General features: G+C 41.0%; 1 protein-coding gene across 1 annotated transcript in view; it reads left to right on the top strand.

The window, feature by feature from the left end:
• LOC127620636 (cyclin-dependent kinase 11B-like) overlaps nucleotides 1–13,177 on the top strand; it is a 57,905-nt gene extending 44,728 nt beyond the window's left edge. The window contains exons 16-19 of the mRNA XM_052093835.1: nucleotides 1,774–1,890; nucleotides 2,023–2,171; nucleotides 12,350–12,539; nucleotides 12,738–13,177. Coding sequence (XP_051949795.1) covers nucleotides 1,774–1,890; nucleotides 2,023–2,171; nucleotides 12,350–12,539; nucleotides 12,738–12,830 — 549 coding nt within the window. The 3' untranslated portion in view covers nucleotides 12,831–13,177. The remainder of the gene's footprint in view (nucleotides 1–1,773; nucleotides 1,891–2,022; nucleotides 2,172–12,349; nucleotides 12,540–12,737) is intronic.
• The last annotated feature ends 4,408 nt before the right edge of the window (nucleotides 13,178–17,585 follow it).

Below are 17,585 nucleotides of genomic sequence, written 5' to 3'. Positions count from 1 at the left end.
ATGTACATTTATATAATTGAAAGACTTTGCTCAGACATGTTAATATGTGCGTGCCATTCTAGAGGCATATGTTTATTTCAGACTATTTGCATTATAGATTCAACCACAGTTAATAATATTCATGTTTTTTTTTGGTGGTTTTGGATGATTTTCCAGAGATGTGCATTGTAAACTGCACTTTGTTTCCTTTAATCTGATCCTTCATTATGGAGCTCTCTCTGAATATTCAGTGGCGAGAGATTGGGTGGGTTGTCGGGTGTTCATGTTTTTGTTGTAGTTGTTCTGTGGATTGCCCCAATTGAAGGAGTTCAAGTACCTCGGGGTCTTGTTCACGAGTAAGGGGACAGTGGAGCGGGAGATTGGCCGGAGAATCAGGGCAGTGGGGGCGGTATTGCACTCGCTCTAATGCACTGTTGTCACGAAAACAGAGCTGAGCCGGAAGGCAAAGCTCTCGATCTACCGGTCAATTTTTGTTCCTACCCTCACCTATGGTCATGAAGGCTGGGTCATGACCGAAAGAACTAGGTCACGAGTACAAGTGGCCGAAATGGGCTTCCTCAGAAGGGTGGCGGGCTTCTCCCTTAGAGATAGGGTGAGAAGCTCAGTCATCCGTGAGGAGCAGAGCCGCTGCTCCTTTGCGTCGAAAGGAGTCAGTTGAGGTGGTTTGGGCATCTAGTAAGGATGCCCCCTGGCCTCCTCCCTAGGGAGGTGTTTCAGGCATGTCCAGCTGAGAGGAGGCCTCGGGGAAGACCCAGGATTAGGGGTCTTTTACAACATCTCTTGGATGACGACATGTGGACTCCTCTCTAAAGGTGTTCATCGCTGCCATATCTGTAGGTCATGCCATGTTTGGAGATTCCTCTATTGGGTCTCATGTCCTTGTTTGTAGTTTCCTAAAAGGTGCAAGGCATCTCAAGCCTGTTTGTGCATCTCATTCTTGTGTGGGACTTGTCACTTGTATGGGCATTGAGGTCGTGTGTAGATACCACCACCTCATTCAGACAGACAGATCTATTGTTTGTTTATGATAGTGTTGTTTAAAGGTGCTCCTTTGTCTGAGCAGAGGCAGTCAGGCTGGATTGTGGGTTATTTATATTAGCCTATATTACAGCCCAGCAACCCATTCTCAAGGGTATTACTTTGCTGTTCAACCAGGACTGTGTCTTCATCTTCTGGCAGCCTTCCAGGGAGTTTCCATTCCAAGGTCAATGTTGCTGCCTCCTATGCTGTGAGCTGTTCAGTTTTTTTAGAAAGGCATTCATGAATTCAGGTGTGTTGTATTCCTCATGACCATGTTGGTATGTATCATCCACTAGTGCTTTGCGCCGTCTCTGGTGGTCAGGGGGAATGAAACAACATTTTGGTTACGTGAGTTGTTTGTCACTTGGAATGTGCTTGTCACCGAGCTGCTGTGACTTATGTCCTTGCCATGTCACAACATGATTTTTCGGTATATTTTCTTGAACTATATGGCTGGCGCTGCGATTATCCACTATTGCTTAGCACCTCTTCTGGTGACCATCTGGAATACACAGAACCAAATTTACATGCCTAACTAGTGTTTCCCATGGTACTGTTGTTTCTGATTCGAGTATGTCATCAATAATGTTTCATGGGAGTAGTATAGATTAATAAAATCCATATAGAGAAAAAGAGTGCAAAAATTTGGTGGTCACTGTTGTGCTATTTGTTATTTACTAGCATCTAGCTATATTTTGCAACCGTGTCATCTTGTTGAAATCACATGCATATAATCTCTCATTCCTTTGGCAGGAATACTCTACAGCCGTGGACATGTGGTCGGTGGGCTGTATATTTGGAGAACTCCTAACCCAGAAACCTTTATTCCCTGGCAAATCTGACATCGACCAAATTAATAAAATATTCAAGGTATGAATTAAACGTTATATTAATATAAATACTATTTCATTGAACTCTTGCCTACCAAGAGGAAGCCTTTCTAAAAAGTGGTCAGTTTAAAGGTTTTGGGGATATTGAATTTGTAATATGTAATGATTGTAGGACTTGGGCTCTCCCAGTGAGAAGATCTGGCCAGGTTACAATGAGCTGCCTGCAATTAAGAAGATTACCTTTACTGAATACCCCTATAACAACCTGCGCAAACGCTTTGGAGCACTTCTCTCCGACCTGGGCTTTGACCTCATGAACAAGTAAGTTCCTCACACACAACATGAAAACACACCATTCCCGTCTATCTGTGTGAAAAAAGAAAAAAAAAAACGTAGTTATTTTGTACAGTCTTCCCACAATGTGTTATTTAAAGATCATGACATTTTCCCCCCAATTCTTATTGGTCAATAGCTGCATTCTGTGGTCAAGTATTTTTGCATAATGACCAATTAACGGTATAATTGTCCACTGTCCCAGGCAAGTGGTGTCTATTCATCTATTTGTAAAACATTTGATCAATATTTCATGTCCACTTATTTATTTGGCAAGTAGTCATGCAATAGGCAGGAAAACCTAAATGCGCTCTTTCATTATTTTGCAATGATGACAGTCTGACTGTACATTATCCCTTACTTTGGAGGTCATACAATTAGGGATGCACTGATACCACTTTTTCTCTTCCGATATCATAAATCTCAGTATCGACTGATCCCAATGTTGTTTTTTTTTGCATAATCAGTTTAGAATATCTTTACATTATTGTGTGGAACTAATTGGGAGTACTGTTTATTATGTAAAGCAACACACACCTCTAACTACACATTATTTCAATATAAATGTATAGCTTATTAAGAAACACTTATGTGTATTGTGTATCAGATTTGGATCGGGCTCATCAGACCGATACCCGATCCGTCTAAAAGCTTCAGTATCAGAGCCAATACCGATCCTGGTATTGGATTGGTACATCCCTACATACAATAGCTTTGTGTGAGGAACAACCCAAAGTTGAGTCTTTGTTCACTGAAGGTCATTCCCTCCCTGTAGCTCTCAAATCTCATTTGTGCATGTTGAATGTCGTTGTTTTTTTTTTTTGTCGACTAGACAGAATTTTATAGCATTGGCACATTTAACGGGAGACGCAATTCTCAAATAGCTGAGAGACGCAACTTCTTTGAGAGCGATCTCCTGTTGATACCTTGCTGTGCTTATCAGTGACTAAGAATCAATATAGTACTTTTATGCAGCGCCGCTTCAGCCATCAAAGCATCACTTCTGGACAAATTCACCGCATTAATACATTTCAAGACATTCACTGTTAGATGTAAAATACTCTGCTGTGAGTAATGTTCCCATTATCCATTCTCCAAAGGTTTTGAAGAAAGATTAAAATGACAGAATTGTTCTGTGTGACACTGCTTTAATAAATTACTTAAACATAAAAAGGCTCAACAAGCTGATTGATGACATGAACTAGATATCGAGCACTCCCAATAAAATCTTACAGTGATGCACTTTTGAATGTGGAGTGACGATCTCCCTGAGAGTCCAAGCGCTCCGGTAACATTCATTTGGTAATTCTGTGGCCGGGATGCATACAAAACACTCTGTATTGGAGTCTTTTACTTCATACATTTCTTTGAAAGTTTTTATTTTTTGAAAATCCATTAGTTACCAGGTAAGATTTAGTGAACTTCACATTTAGTGTCCATATATTCCCATGAAACAATGCCCAATTATACATAGATTGGTGTACACCAACTATTCGCTCAGACAACCAAACCATGCACAAACCGTTTTGCACATCCCTAATTTTAATGTGCAATGTTCAGATGAACTACCCTTTTAAGCTCACAGATATTTCAGAAAGGACCTACCTGAAAGAACAGCTTGTTTGTGCAGTGATGAAATACATCACAGACCACCTGGAAATATCACACTCATATGACATAGATAGAGGCAGAGGAGTTTACAGTACATACACCTTAGACAAATACATTTAAACTCATTTAACTCTTTCCCCGCCAAACACGGAATTTTCCGTGTTTTAGGTGTTATACGGTAACGTAGACCCCTGCGCATGTTTTGAAAGAGTACGCAACTCTTTGATCAAAGAAACAGACTGCGATCGTCTCAAACATGAAGAAGTGGAGTATGAGAAGCTCAAAATATCAGACATAAACGTGCCTTTTTCTCAGCTTTTTGTCTGAAATGTTGTTTTTTGACAAAACCTACCTCTGTTCAAGTCGCAATAAAAAAAGAACAAATGAAGATAAAATAAAATCTTTTTTTTTTTTGCCTAAAAGCAGAGGCCCAGATCTTTATTTTGATATATAGCATTTTCATATATTCGTGGAAGAAAATATTCTGCGGGCCATTAAAATTTAGCGAAAATCGTCAAAAACCCTGGCGGTGGCTGGCAACTTTTTTTTTAAAACGCTGGCGGGGAAAGAGTTAATGGTAGAAAACATTCCCTGTCCCTGTCTTAGGTCAGTTAGGATCACAACTTTATTTTAAGAATGTGAAATGTCAGAATAATAGTCAGTATAATAATGTCAGTTTTATTACATTCTCAGTGGGTCAGAAGTTTACATACGCTTTGTTAGTATTTGGTATTATTGCCTTTAAATGGTTTAACTTGGGTCATATATTTTGGGGATCCTTCCACAAGCTTCTCACAATAAGTTGCTGGAATTTTGTCCCATTCCTCCAGACTGAACTGGTGTAAGTGAGTCAGGTTTGTAGGCCTCCTTGCTCGCGCACACTTTTTCAGTTCTGACCACAAATTCGGATTGAGGTCAGGGGTTTGTGATGGACACTCCAATACCTTGACTTTGTTGTTCTTAAGACATTTTCCCACAACTTTGGGGATATGCTTGGGGTCATTGTCCATTTGGAAGACCCATTTGTAACCGAGCTTTAACTTCCTGGCTGATGTCTTGAGATGTTGCTTCAATATATCCACATCATTTTCCTTCTTCATGATGTCATCTATTTTGTGAAGTGCACCAGTCCCTCCTGCAGCAAAGCACCCCCACAACATGATGCTGCCACCCCCATGCTTCACGGTTGGGATGGTGTTTTTCGGCTTTCAAACCTTTTTCCTCCAAACATAACGATGGTCATTATGGCCAAACAGTTCAATGTTTGTTTCATTAGACAAGAGGATATTTCTACAAAAAGTAAGATCTTTGTCCCCATGTGCAGTTGCAAACTGTAGTCTGGCTTTATGGTGGTTTTGAGCAGTGGCTTCTTCCTTAATGAGCAGCCTTTCAGGTTATGTTGATATAGGACTTGTTTTACTGTGGATATAGATACTTGTCTACCTGTTTCCTCCAGCATCTTCACATGGTCCTTTACTGTTGTTCTGGGATTGATTTGCACTTTTCATACCAAACTACATTCATCTCTAGGAGACAGAATGCATCTCCTTCCTGTATGATGACTGTGTGGTCACATGGTGTTTATACTTGCGTTCTATTGTTTGTACAGATGATCGTGGCACCTTCAGGTGTTTAGAAATTGCTCTCAAGGATGAACCAAACTTGAGAAGGTCCACAATATTTTTCATAGGTTTTGGCTGATTTCTTTAGAATTTCCCATGATGTCAAGCAAAGAGTCACTGAGTTTGAAGGTATGCCTTAAAATACATCCACAGGTACACCTCCAATTCAGTACACATCCTATCAGAAGTGAATTAGCTTATTGTCTAAAGGCTTGACATCATTTTCTTCCAAGCTGCTTAAAGGCACAGTTAACTTCTGACCCACTGGAATTATGATATAGTCAATTAAAATTGAAATACCGGTAATCTGTCTGTAAACAATTGTTGTAAAAATTACTCATTTCATGCACAAAGTAGATGTCCTAAACGACTTGCCAAAACTATAACTTGCTAATATGAAATCTATGGAGTGGTTAAAAAATTAGTTTTAATGACTTCAACTGTACATACAGTTATGACAGACAGACGTCTTTAGCTGCTGCATTGCATCTCGTTGTTCTTCCAGTGTCTTGCATATTCATTATTATTGGCTTTTATAACATAGTCTGTCACAAAGTACAAATAATGGCATAATTAAAATAAACTGCCTCATATTTTGTCATTATGTGAAGACTAGCTGACCAACTCAGTGAGACAATTCTCAAAAAGCACGTCTCTCTGCTTTTTTTCTTAAAGGTGCAATATGTAACAATTTTCATGTAATATACTTTTTTTGCCAATGTGTTTATGGCTTGTAGCACAACTTAAACTTCATAACTTAGCCCTTCCTGGACTTCTTAGGTTGCCTATTAAACCCTGTAGACTGATTTTCATGCGAAGGGAGCGGGTCGCTTTTTTCCCGAGCTGGGAAATTCCAATGGATGTGATGTTTATTTGCGCTCCTGTGAGCCTTGCCTAAGCGCTTCCGCTATTCAACAGCGTCAACAGACAGTCTGCAACACTAGGTGATGTTATCTTAGAGATGGAATCCAGCAAACGTCCGGCTCACAGCACAACACCTACTCCTACACAAACTCAGAGTAAGCAAAAAAAATCAAATAAAAATGTATCTACTGAATCCTGTCAGGCTAATCGGAAACGTTGTCATGGTCGAGTGAACATCGGCAGGAAATTTGATTCTTGGAGGGACCATCACTCAGTTTTGTGGATCAAAACCGGTTTTGGGGATCAAACCCAACCCTGAATTGGCATTCTTCTTATTGGACAGTAAGTAAGCATACACAACTGCAAAGCATGTGAAATATAGTGCCATGAGGATTAGGGTTGGGTACCAAAACCCATATGACCGGTTTGTACTGGACTGAATCAGAACTCAGATTTCGGTGCCACTTAAATGCCTGAGCTGTCGATTGAAATATTTGCCCTCTGGTGCATCGAAACGGACGTAAGAAGCATCATCACCGCACATGATTGCTAGTTAAATTATACTGCATTCATGTGGTGTCAGAATAATCAGAAAAATTATTTCCCATCTTAGAAAATTCACGTGAATGCATGTCGGAACAAGAACGCAGAAAGTCGAAGAACAAAAAAAAATCACGTATTGCATATCAATTTAAATTGGTATTAGGTTATAACGGTTAGTTGCTGTCCATGTAGATTGACGTAGATTAATTAGAAAAGTTATTTATTAGCAGTAACCCTGATAAGTCAAGTAAAGCAATATTTAGTGGTTTCAGGTGATGTACTGGTGCTTTAACAACTCTGGGACAAAATCACTCCGTAATATAAAGCGCTGATAATACAAATCCAAAACATCTTTGTAGTAATGTTAGTGTCCATGTTGTTTTCGCATTTGACTGAAAAGCACAACTCTGGAAATAAGACCATCCGACGAGCACGTGAATTACACTTGTTCTGATGGCAGCAGGTAGCCTACCGTAAGCTAGCTACATTAAGTGTGGCTGTATTTTGCAAGAAAGGATTCCGACACTGTGCAACAAATGTATTACAACAATTGCGTGTAAAGGGGGAAACACATCAAACCTAACGAAACATTTGAGGACACACGGGACACAACTCAAAGCAGAGAGATGCACAGTGATCGACAGCTTGCGGACATCAGATGGCGGCGCGGTAGCACGCAGCGGCCACTCCGGATCCACAATGGTGCTATTTTTGTTAAAAAAGCCCGACTTTTGCAACACATGGACATCGGAGCAACCGGTGTTCATGTCTACCATCGCCAGACACTACTGAAATATAAGACTCATGCAAAAACCATGCTGCATGATGACCTGCAGGAGGCGCTACGCGTACTCGGCTTGCTGCGGAGACCAGGCCTCCAGCCCTCGGCGTCGCCTGATGCCGGTGGCCGGGAGAGGACGTCGTAGCGGTGTGCGAGAAAGCGAAAGCGCGGAAAGAGGGCGGGGGTCCATGCTAGGCTAAAAACAAACCCTAGCCGGCCGGCTCTCCCGTCTATCCTGCTCTCAAATGTTTGCTCCCTGGACAATAAACTGGACCATTTCAACCATGCAAATCTCAAGACAGTGCTCCCTAAATTCCATCAGTATGTGGACTTTGCAACGAGAGGGGCGAACGCGCTTGATCTTGTTTACACAAACATCCCAGGCACGTACCGGGCGGAGCCCCGCCCTGACCTCGGCTTCTCAGACCACATCTCTGTTATGTTAATTCCAGCATACAGACCGCTCGTCAGACGCACAAAACCGCTTCAGAAGCAGGTGAAAACCTGGCCAGCAGGAGCCATCTCTGCTCTTCAGGACTTCTTTGAGTGTACTGACTGGCACATGTTCAGGGAGGCTGCAACATATGGCGATTCTACCAACTTGGAGGAATACACAGCATCAGTGACCAGCTACATCAGCAAGTGCATTGATGATGTCACTTTCTCCAAGACCATCACCACACGCTCCAACCAGAAGCCGTGGATGACTGCGGAGGTGTGCACGCTGCTGAGGTCCCGAGACTCGCCTTCAGAGCAGGGGATAAGGCAGCCCTAAGAACAGCTAGGGCCAAACTGTTACGGGCAATCAGAGAGGCAAAGCGCACACGCCCAGAGAATCCACAGTCACTTCCAGGACAGCGGTGACACGCGCGCATGTGGCAGGGCATCCAGGCCATCACCAACTACAGGACAACATCAGTTGCCTGTGACAAAGATGCCTCCCTTCCAGATGCGCTGAACGACTTCTACACTCGGTTTGAAGTGCAGAACGACGTGATGGCGAGGAAGTCCACCCCTCCTCCCAACGACCAGGTGCTCTGTCTTACCACGGCAGATGTGAGGAAAACTCTACGTAGAGTCAACCCACGGAAGGCTGCTGGACCAGACAATATTCCTGGCAGAGTGCTCAGAGGATGTGCAGACCAGCTAGCAGATGTTCTTACCGACATCTTCAACATCTCTCTGAGCAGCGCCGTTGTTCCAACGTGCTTCAAGGCCACCACCATCATCCCCATGCCAAAGAAGTCTTCAGTGTCCTGCCTCAAAGACTACCGTCCCGTCGCACTTACACCCATCATCATGAAGTGCTTCGAGAGGCTCGTCATGAGGCAGATTAAGACCCAGCTGCCCCCTCACTAGACCCACTGCAGTTTGCGTGATCGTTCAAACCGCTCAACGGACGATGCCATCACCACAACCCTCCATCTGGCCCTCACCCACCTAGACAATAAGGACTCATACATTCGAATGCTGTTCATAGATTTCAGCTCAGCATTCAACACAATCATTCCCCAGCACCTGATTGGAAAGCTGAACCTGCTGGGCCTGGACACCTCCCTCTGCAACTGGATCCTGGACTTCCTGACTGGGAGACCTCAGTCAGTCCGGATCGGGAACAGCATCTCCACCACCACCACACTGAGCGCTGGGGCCCCCAGGGCTGTGTGCTCAGTCCACTGCTGTTCACTCTGCTGACTCACGACTGTGCAGCAATGCACAGCTCGAATCACATCATCAAGTTCGCCGATGACACCGACCGTGGTGGGTCTCATCAGCAAGAACAACGAGTCAGCATACAGAGAGGAGGTGCAGCGGCTGATCGAACTGGTGTAGAGCCAACAACCTGTCCCTGAATGTCGACAAAACAAAAGAGATGGTTGTTGACTTTAGGAGAGCACAAGGTGAACACACTCCGCTGAACATCGACGGCTCCTCTGTGGAGATCGGTCAAGAGCACCAAATTCCTTGGTGTTCACCTGGCGGAGAACCTCACCTGGTCCCTCAACACCAGCTCTATCACCAAGAAAGCCCAGCAGCGTCTCTACTTTCTTCGAAGGCTGAGGAAAGCACATCTCCCAACCCCCATCCTCACTACATTCTATAGAGGGACTATTGAGAGCATCCTGAGCAGCTGCATCACTGCCTGGTTTGGGACTTGCACCGCTTCGGACCGCAAAGCCCTGCAGAGGATAGTGAGGACAGCTGAGAAGATCATTGGGGTCTCTCTTCCCTCCATCAAAGACATTTACAAAAAACACTGTATCCACAAAGCAACCAGCATTGTGGACTGACCCCACACACCCCTCACACAAACTCTTTACCCTCCTCCCGCCTGGCAAGAGGTACCGAAGCATTCGGGCCCTCACGGCCAGACTGTGTAACAGCTTCTTCCCCAAGCCATCAGACTCCTCAATACTCAGAGACTGGTTTGACACACACGTGTCCTGAGTTGCACTTTAATTACTGTCACTTTATAACTGTCTGCTACCTCAATAACTGCTATGTGCATAGAACATTATCTCATAGTATGTTATGTTTACATTTTTAGAAACTGTCATCTTTTTGCACTACTGAGTACTGGTTGGCACTGCACTGTCTATTGTCCTGTTCATTGTCTGTAATTTGTTGTACTGTCCTGTACTTTTTGCACATGTTTGTGCATGCACTTTATATAGGTATATATAGGTAGTTTATATAGGTATTTTATTTCGTTGTGTAGTCTCATGTGATCCTGTGTTGGTCCTTTGTTGTTTTTATGTAGCACCATGGTCCTGGAGGAACGTTGTCTCGTTTTGCTGTGTACTGTACTAACTGTATATGGTTGAAACGACAATAAAAACCACTTGACTTGACTTGACTTGACTTGATCAGCTGGCAGTGTGGGCGTCCCCGGCCCAAGTCAAACCAACCCTAGCAATGTGGAGACCATTGATTATGACAATAAGTCTTGAGAAGTGTTGTATTTTGCCAGATTAGTAAAATATGGTCATATTTCTGCAAAAGAATTGCTGAAATTTGAAGCTGGTTTGTTGCATACCAAGAATACCGACTACTTTGCTGTTTTTAGTACTCTTAACTGTTATTTAGTGTTAAATGATTGTAGTTGGGTTAGGTGGCTTAGGTTTTATTGTGAATTTGTTATGTCAATTTGTTGTGTTTTGTATTTACAAATTTGTATATATTTAAGTATACTTTAAACTTTTAATATATTGTTCAGTTTAAAGAATTATTTTTTATTTTTTCAATTAAAAAGCTGTTCTTTAATGTCATCCACCGTCATTTTGTTTGTTTTTTAAAGTATTGGTTAAGGCAACATTTAGGCACCAGCACCATTTTTAAAAGTATCGATTTAGCACAAAAAACAAAAGATACCCAAAAACATTGTTTCCGCCAAAAATTATGTACAAATAAAAATGTATTCACTATAGTGAAACTGCAGTAAACATGACTGTAATTACCATCTTGTGAGGGAAAAACTATGGTACATGCATCACTAAATAATCTCTCTGTTAACCATGTTTATTTTGGCAGAAAATTGATTTTATTACCATAGTTTTGGTTTTCCTGTGTTATTACTATAGTTTTACCACAAATACCATGGCGGAAATATGGTTACTATCAGAGTATGTAAGTGGAGCGGAATCGGAGTGGAGGAGCGGGTTTTTAAAAAAGTGTCATTGTTTTCACTCGCTCCATGAGCGCTCCACTAATGCTCCATCACTCCAGATCTTAATGCAATAATTCACCATGTTAAGCAGTATTAAACACTATTGGAATGAAGGAAAGATGGAATTTCCGATACAATTATTTCTGAAATTAAAAATATTAATTTATTAATATTTTAATAAAAATATATTTTAAAATAATTATTCGTATTAAAAAAAAAAAAAAACACGAAGTAAAGTCTAGCAGCACTTGGTAATGTTCGACCTCCAGCGCAAAGGTTACTATTGGGTTAAGCTTGTGGTAAACTTGACTTAACTACATGCTTGTCTCGTCTCTTTATTCTTACGTCAACTGGCACACAGTGGAAATTAATGATGGGATGGTTATTGGTTAACTGTAGGTTATTGTGTCCTGCATTAAATAGAATTGAACTTTTAACGACACAAAACACCAACACTCATTTAATACACCTTCTGCATGGAAGGTTGTGATATTAAAAAGAATACCGAAATAATTTTACTGTGGAGAGAACACTGAGCTTGGGTTACTCTAATCCAGGAGCACAGAGCGGGAAATGGACAACACAGAGTGGAGCTGGAGCGGAGTGATTAACGAATGATTTGAGCGCAGAGTGGAAAGTGTTGCCGCTCCACTCACATACTCTGGTTACTATAGCACAACCATCGTCAATTTTGTGTTTATGGGTTTACTAGAAATACCATAGTTGAACAATGGTTCATTTTCATGAGGAATGGATAACGCTATTGCGAGGAAACCTAAAATTATTTTGAGGGGATGCAAAACTATTTGCAAGGAAATGCAAGAATATTTCAGAAAATAAATTCCCTCCCTGTCCTCTGAGGGAAATATTGTGATATTTTACCTCAAAATGCTGTAAATACTTAGTATTTTCCCCTCACTTCTACTGCTTGCCAAATAAATGTACATTTGATAAATAAATGAAGTCAAGGGTTCCTGAGTCCTGTGTAAGATGTTTACAGTCTAACACGCTGCATTAGTTCAGCTGTTTTTGGCATGAGGTTGATTTGTTTTATGTATTTGCTCTCCGCTTATCTCAGATTTCTAACATACTGTCCTGCCAAGCGGATCAGTGCTGATGAAGCTCTCAAACACGAATATTTCCGTGAGACACAGCTCCCCATCGAGCCCTCCATGTTCCCCACCTGGCCGGCCAAGAGTGAGCAGCAGCGGGTGAAAAGAGGAACCAGCCCGAAACCCCCGGAGGGAGGCCTGGATTTCAGTCAGCTGGTACTAAAACTTGAATGGCTTTTTAAGTTAATATTCTTTATTTTCTCATGTAGTATCCTATTACACTCTGTTGACCAAGAGAAACATTTCTAAGTGCCCAGTTCAGCTACAGTAATTCAAAATCACTTTGTCATTTAATGTGGTTATCTTAAATATTCCAAATGATCTACATGCAATTTTTTCTGTTGTCGTCTTCAGGGCGATGATGACCTTAAGGATACTGGTTTCCATTTGACCACTGCTAACCAGGGCGCTTCTAAAGTCGGTCCAGGATTCAGCTTGAAATTCTGAGCTCGGCTCAGGGCATTCTTTCATTATGTGACGTGATGGTCAGACTCCGTTTGAGAACTCATTGAGTTCACTGAACTTCACAGAGCCTGAGAGACTTTGGGGAACTGTTTTAACTGGCATTGAGGACCTCCGTGAAGTTCAAGTGCTTCAAATTACTCATGTTCATCTCAAATATAACAGCGTTCTTTTGTTTTCTTTGTTTGTCTAATTTTAAAACCAGCAGCAGGAAAGAGACTTTTTCAGACTACTTTTCTTCTGACATGTTCTGTCTCTGTAATTGTAACGTGGTATAATGTAATATCAACAATGCATTTGTGACATAAGAGTAAGAAATAAAAACATTTGATTCTCTGTTGCACAGATCTGTTTTCTCATTTTTAAGCTGAATTTTTTCTTTTCTAATTCTTTCTCCTATCACTAATCTTAAGCCATCGCTTTTTCATCTACTCATTTGCTTTAGATACTGTAAAAAGACGGTCATCACGACTCAGCACTATGAAGTATCAGCACTATAAAGTGACATTTTGTTTCATTTGGCAGTGTTTTACAAATTTACCATCACATTATCCACAAAAAACATACGCTGATGCATTTGAAAAACAGAGGAGAACAGAAAACAAAAACAGGCTTCTGTTATTAATCACAGAAAACGTTTGATCTTAATGATTTAGTTTGTAATTGCTTGTTTACAGCTACATATCATGGGATTTCAGAAGTATGTCATCTGTCGTCTGATTCGCAATATGGTGACTTGGAGGAGCTTGCTATAATACATCGATCGATCACTGCCATGGAGACGAAATCCACTGAGATGGTTACAAGAGTGGCAGATGTTGAGAAATGGATAGATTCTCTGGAGTCATCGGAGAGAGAATTAGCTGCTAATCCGCTAGAGACCAATGCGGAGTTAGGGTGCTTCTGGGAGAAGCTGGAACATTTGGAGAATCGTAACCAGCGGAATAACGTCAGAGTTGTTGGAATTCCTGAGAGAGTAGAGGGTCTGAATATGGTGGAATTCCTGGACGGGCTCTTTCCGAGAATGTTTGACATAACAGGCCATAAGCTGGAAATGGAGTGAGCTCACAGAGTTCTGGCTCGGCAATCCACTGAGGGAGACGGAACACTTATCAATTCTGGAAAAATTTCTGAGATCATCTGACAAAGATCTCATGTTATGCGAGGCAAGGAGTAAAGGAAGGCATACTTGTTAGAACCACAGCATTTTCTTGTTCCCAGAGTTTGTGAATTCAACAAGAGAGAAATGCAAGAAACTCTTCTCAACGGAAGATCGCATTTGCACTGATGTTCCCGGCCAAATTGAGAATAGAGGTGAAGGAGGGCCACAAAATATTCACAAGTCCCCAGCAAGCATTGCCCTTCATAAAATCAATGGAGTGAGTAAGTCATCTTGTTGTACTCACGTTGCAGCCAAGTGGTCCTGACTCACTGAACATTCACAGGAATGTCCAAGGAAACTGGATGCCTTTTTTGTTTCTTTTTTTGCTGGTTCCGCCTAGTGGCTGGAGTTTGTTTTATAGATTATCTTCTGTTGTGTAATTCTGTCTCACAAAATTTGTATAGAAACAACGAACTTGAGCAATCTGATGGCAAAGTTGTCGCAGGGGCTCTCGTAGATGCACATGGACTGTTTGAGTTTAGAGGGAAGATTGGGGTTTGATTGTTGCACTAATGTTGGAATGTGGTCTTCATCATTTAATTTTTACACACAATCTATTTTTTCTAAAATGTTAGTATGAATGAATTGTCTCTCTCCACCTAGAATGTGAATGTGTTGGGCACCCCATAAAAAGAAGGAACGTTATTTCTCTTCTTAAGCATAAGACATATGATATAGTGATTCTTCAAGAAATGCATCTTACCCCGCAGGAAGCTGAAGAATTTTGGGAAGATATGGGGTGGACATGTTTTCTTAAGTGCTGGCTCGAATAAGAGCAGGAGAGTCATTACATTGATAAGTAAGCATCTACAATTCAAATGTCTCAAACAGATTAAAGATAAATTAGGAAGAGTCTTTATTGTTTTAACAGAAATTCAGGGGCACATTCTGATATTGACTAATATTTACACACATAATGTTGATAATCAGGGATTTTTTTATTGATCTTGAAGGGATGTTGCAATTCGCTGGCACCCCTCATGAAATAAGATTAAAAGACTTTAATCTTTTGATGGACTTGATCATAGTGAAGCAAAATTTTGTAAGCCCCCTAGAGCAACATTGACACTTCACAGGATGTGTACAAATCTTGGTCTTGCAGATATTTGGTGACTTTTGAACCCATCTGGTAGGGACTATACATTTTTTTCATCAATCCATAAGATTTATTCTAGAATAGTTTTTTTTTATTATTTCTAAGTCCCTAATTTCATCTGTTGTTGATTGTATAATTGGAAACATCTTATTCTCTGATATGCAATGGTGAGTTTAGAGGTGTTCTCCACATATGGAGAAAACAAAATCATATAGTTGGCACTTCATAGTATCCCTTTTGCAAAATCTTGATTTCCACATTTACATTTGGCAGACGCTTTTATCCAAGGCACTTAAGACGGTTCTTAGGGGTCGGATCATACAGTATGCCTAATTCATCAAGAGATCCAAGGCACAAGAACTTGTGGAGTTGGAAGGGAAGATTAAAAGTGCAGAGGCCGAGCTGAAGCACCGTATGTCGTCTGATGGCCTCAGAGAATTTACCCGATTGAAATCCAGATTTAATACTATTTTGTCACGGAAAATGGAGTTTTGGTTATTCAGGGCAAGACAGTCATACTTTGAGTCGGGGGACAAAGCAGGAAAGCTTTAAGCTAGATATATAAAGCAGAGAGTCTTTTTCTATCATTCCCTCAGTGAAATCTGCTGGTGGTGAAATATTTACCTCGGCCATTGATATTAAAAATGATTTTAAAGAGTTCTGTCTTGATCTCTATAGTTCCACGTCTTTGTCTACTGATGAGGATATTAGAAACTTTGTGGAACCATTAGAACTTCCTAAACTGACGATTGAGCAAAAAAACTCTCTTGATTCTGAGATAAACTTGGAGGAGCTTGACATGGTAATTAAGTCCTACTACAGGCAAGGCTCCGGGCCAGATGGTTTTGCCACTGAATTTTGTAGATCCTATGCTACAGAACTGGCTCCACATTTATTAGACGTTTATATGGAATCATTAAAGAATGGAAAGCTTCTGCCAAAAATTGACACAGACCCGGATCAGTCTGATACTTAAAAAGGACAAAGATCTAAGCGAGTGCAAAAATTACCATCCAATTTCCTTGATCCAGTTAGATGGTAAAATATTGTCAAAAATTCTGGCTAACCGATTGAGTAAAGTTATGACATCTCTTATACATATAGATCAGGTGGGGTTTATTCGGGGCCGCAGCTCTTCAGATAACATCAGCCGTTTCGTCAATATCATGTGGTCAGTGGTGAATGATCAGACTCCGGTCACTGCCATCTCACTTGATGCCAAAAAGGCATTTGATGATATAGGGATTATATTTTTAAGATTTTGGATATATATGGTTCGGGAATACTTTTATTGGATGGATTAAGTTACTTTATAGACAGTGGTACAAACAAATGGATTAATTATTGTTCTGTCTTGCCCTTGAACCATTAGCAGCCGTGGTAAGAAGAGAAGATGATTTTCCAGGGGTGATGGCTGGAGGTGTGGCGCATAAGCTTTTGCTTTACACAGTTGATATTTTATTATTCGTCTCCAACTCCACTAGATTTATGCCTTGTCTCCACAAAATTATTAATTCCTTTTCTAAATTCTCGGGATACAGAGTCAGTTGGTCTAAATCCGAAGCTTTGTCTCTCACAGTGTACTGTCCAGTAACAGCTTTCCAGCTGGGCACCATCCAGTGGCCCAAACAGGTCCAACTAACCTGAAAGGTTAAATCGTACCCGTTATCTCGCATTTGCACTCAGTGTGGACAAAATTGTCCAGAGTGTTTAAATCAGACATTTGGATGGATGGAAGTTGGCTTGGGCACCCTCCTTTCGGGAGTTGTGTGGGGAGATGGGCAGTGTGGCAGCATGTGAGGAGATGATTTATCGAAGGCTACGAAAATGGAATTAGTTTGACAGGAAGTGTGGTGGATATTTGGCTTTTTAGGAGGGTTCTCCGGGAGAGGCAGTGGAGAGGGATTTGTAGTTTAGATGTGTATGGGCATTCTTGTTTCTATGTTCTTTTATTTTTATGGTCTAATTGTTGGTGAGCACTGTAGTGTGTGTTTGTGTCAGCTATATAATTGATTCCATAATTTATGTTGTGTTTGTTTTATGAATGCTGTTATAGTGTGGGAAAATATCAGTATATTCCATACTTTTACATGTTTCCATTCCCCTTGGTTGATTGAAAATGTACAATTTGACCAGATTCAAAAACATAAAGGGATAGTTGACACAAAAATGAAAATTCTCTCATCATTTATTCACCCTCATGCCATCTCAGATGTGTGTGACTTACTTTGTTCTGCTGAACACAAATAAATATATTTATAAGAATATTTCAGCTCTGTAGGTCCATACAATGCAAGTGAATGTGACCACAACTTTTTAAAGCTCCAAAAATCACAAAGGCAGCATAAAAGTAATCTGTATTACTCCGTTCAGTCATGGTGATCAGCTGTGTCCACAAACCTGAGATACTTTTTCATACTGAACTTTATCAAAATGGATTTGAATGTTGACTCGCCAATTAAATGCTTAAAATCACAACAAA

Source organism: Xyrauchen texanus, chromosome 27, assembly GCF_025860055.1.
Source record: "Xyrauchen texanus isolate HMW12.3.18 chromosome 27, RBS_HiC_50CHRs, whole genome shotgun sequence".
NCBI classification, from domain to species: Eukaryota; Metazoa; Chordata; class Actinopteri; order Cypriniformes; family Catostomidae; genus Xyrauchen; species Xyrauchen texanus.
Note: the sequence above shows the minus strand (reverse complement) of the source record. Positions and strands in the feature narration are given on the sequence as shown.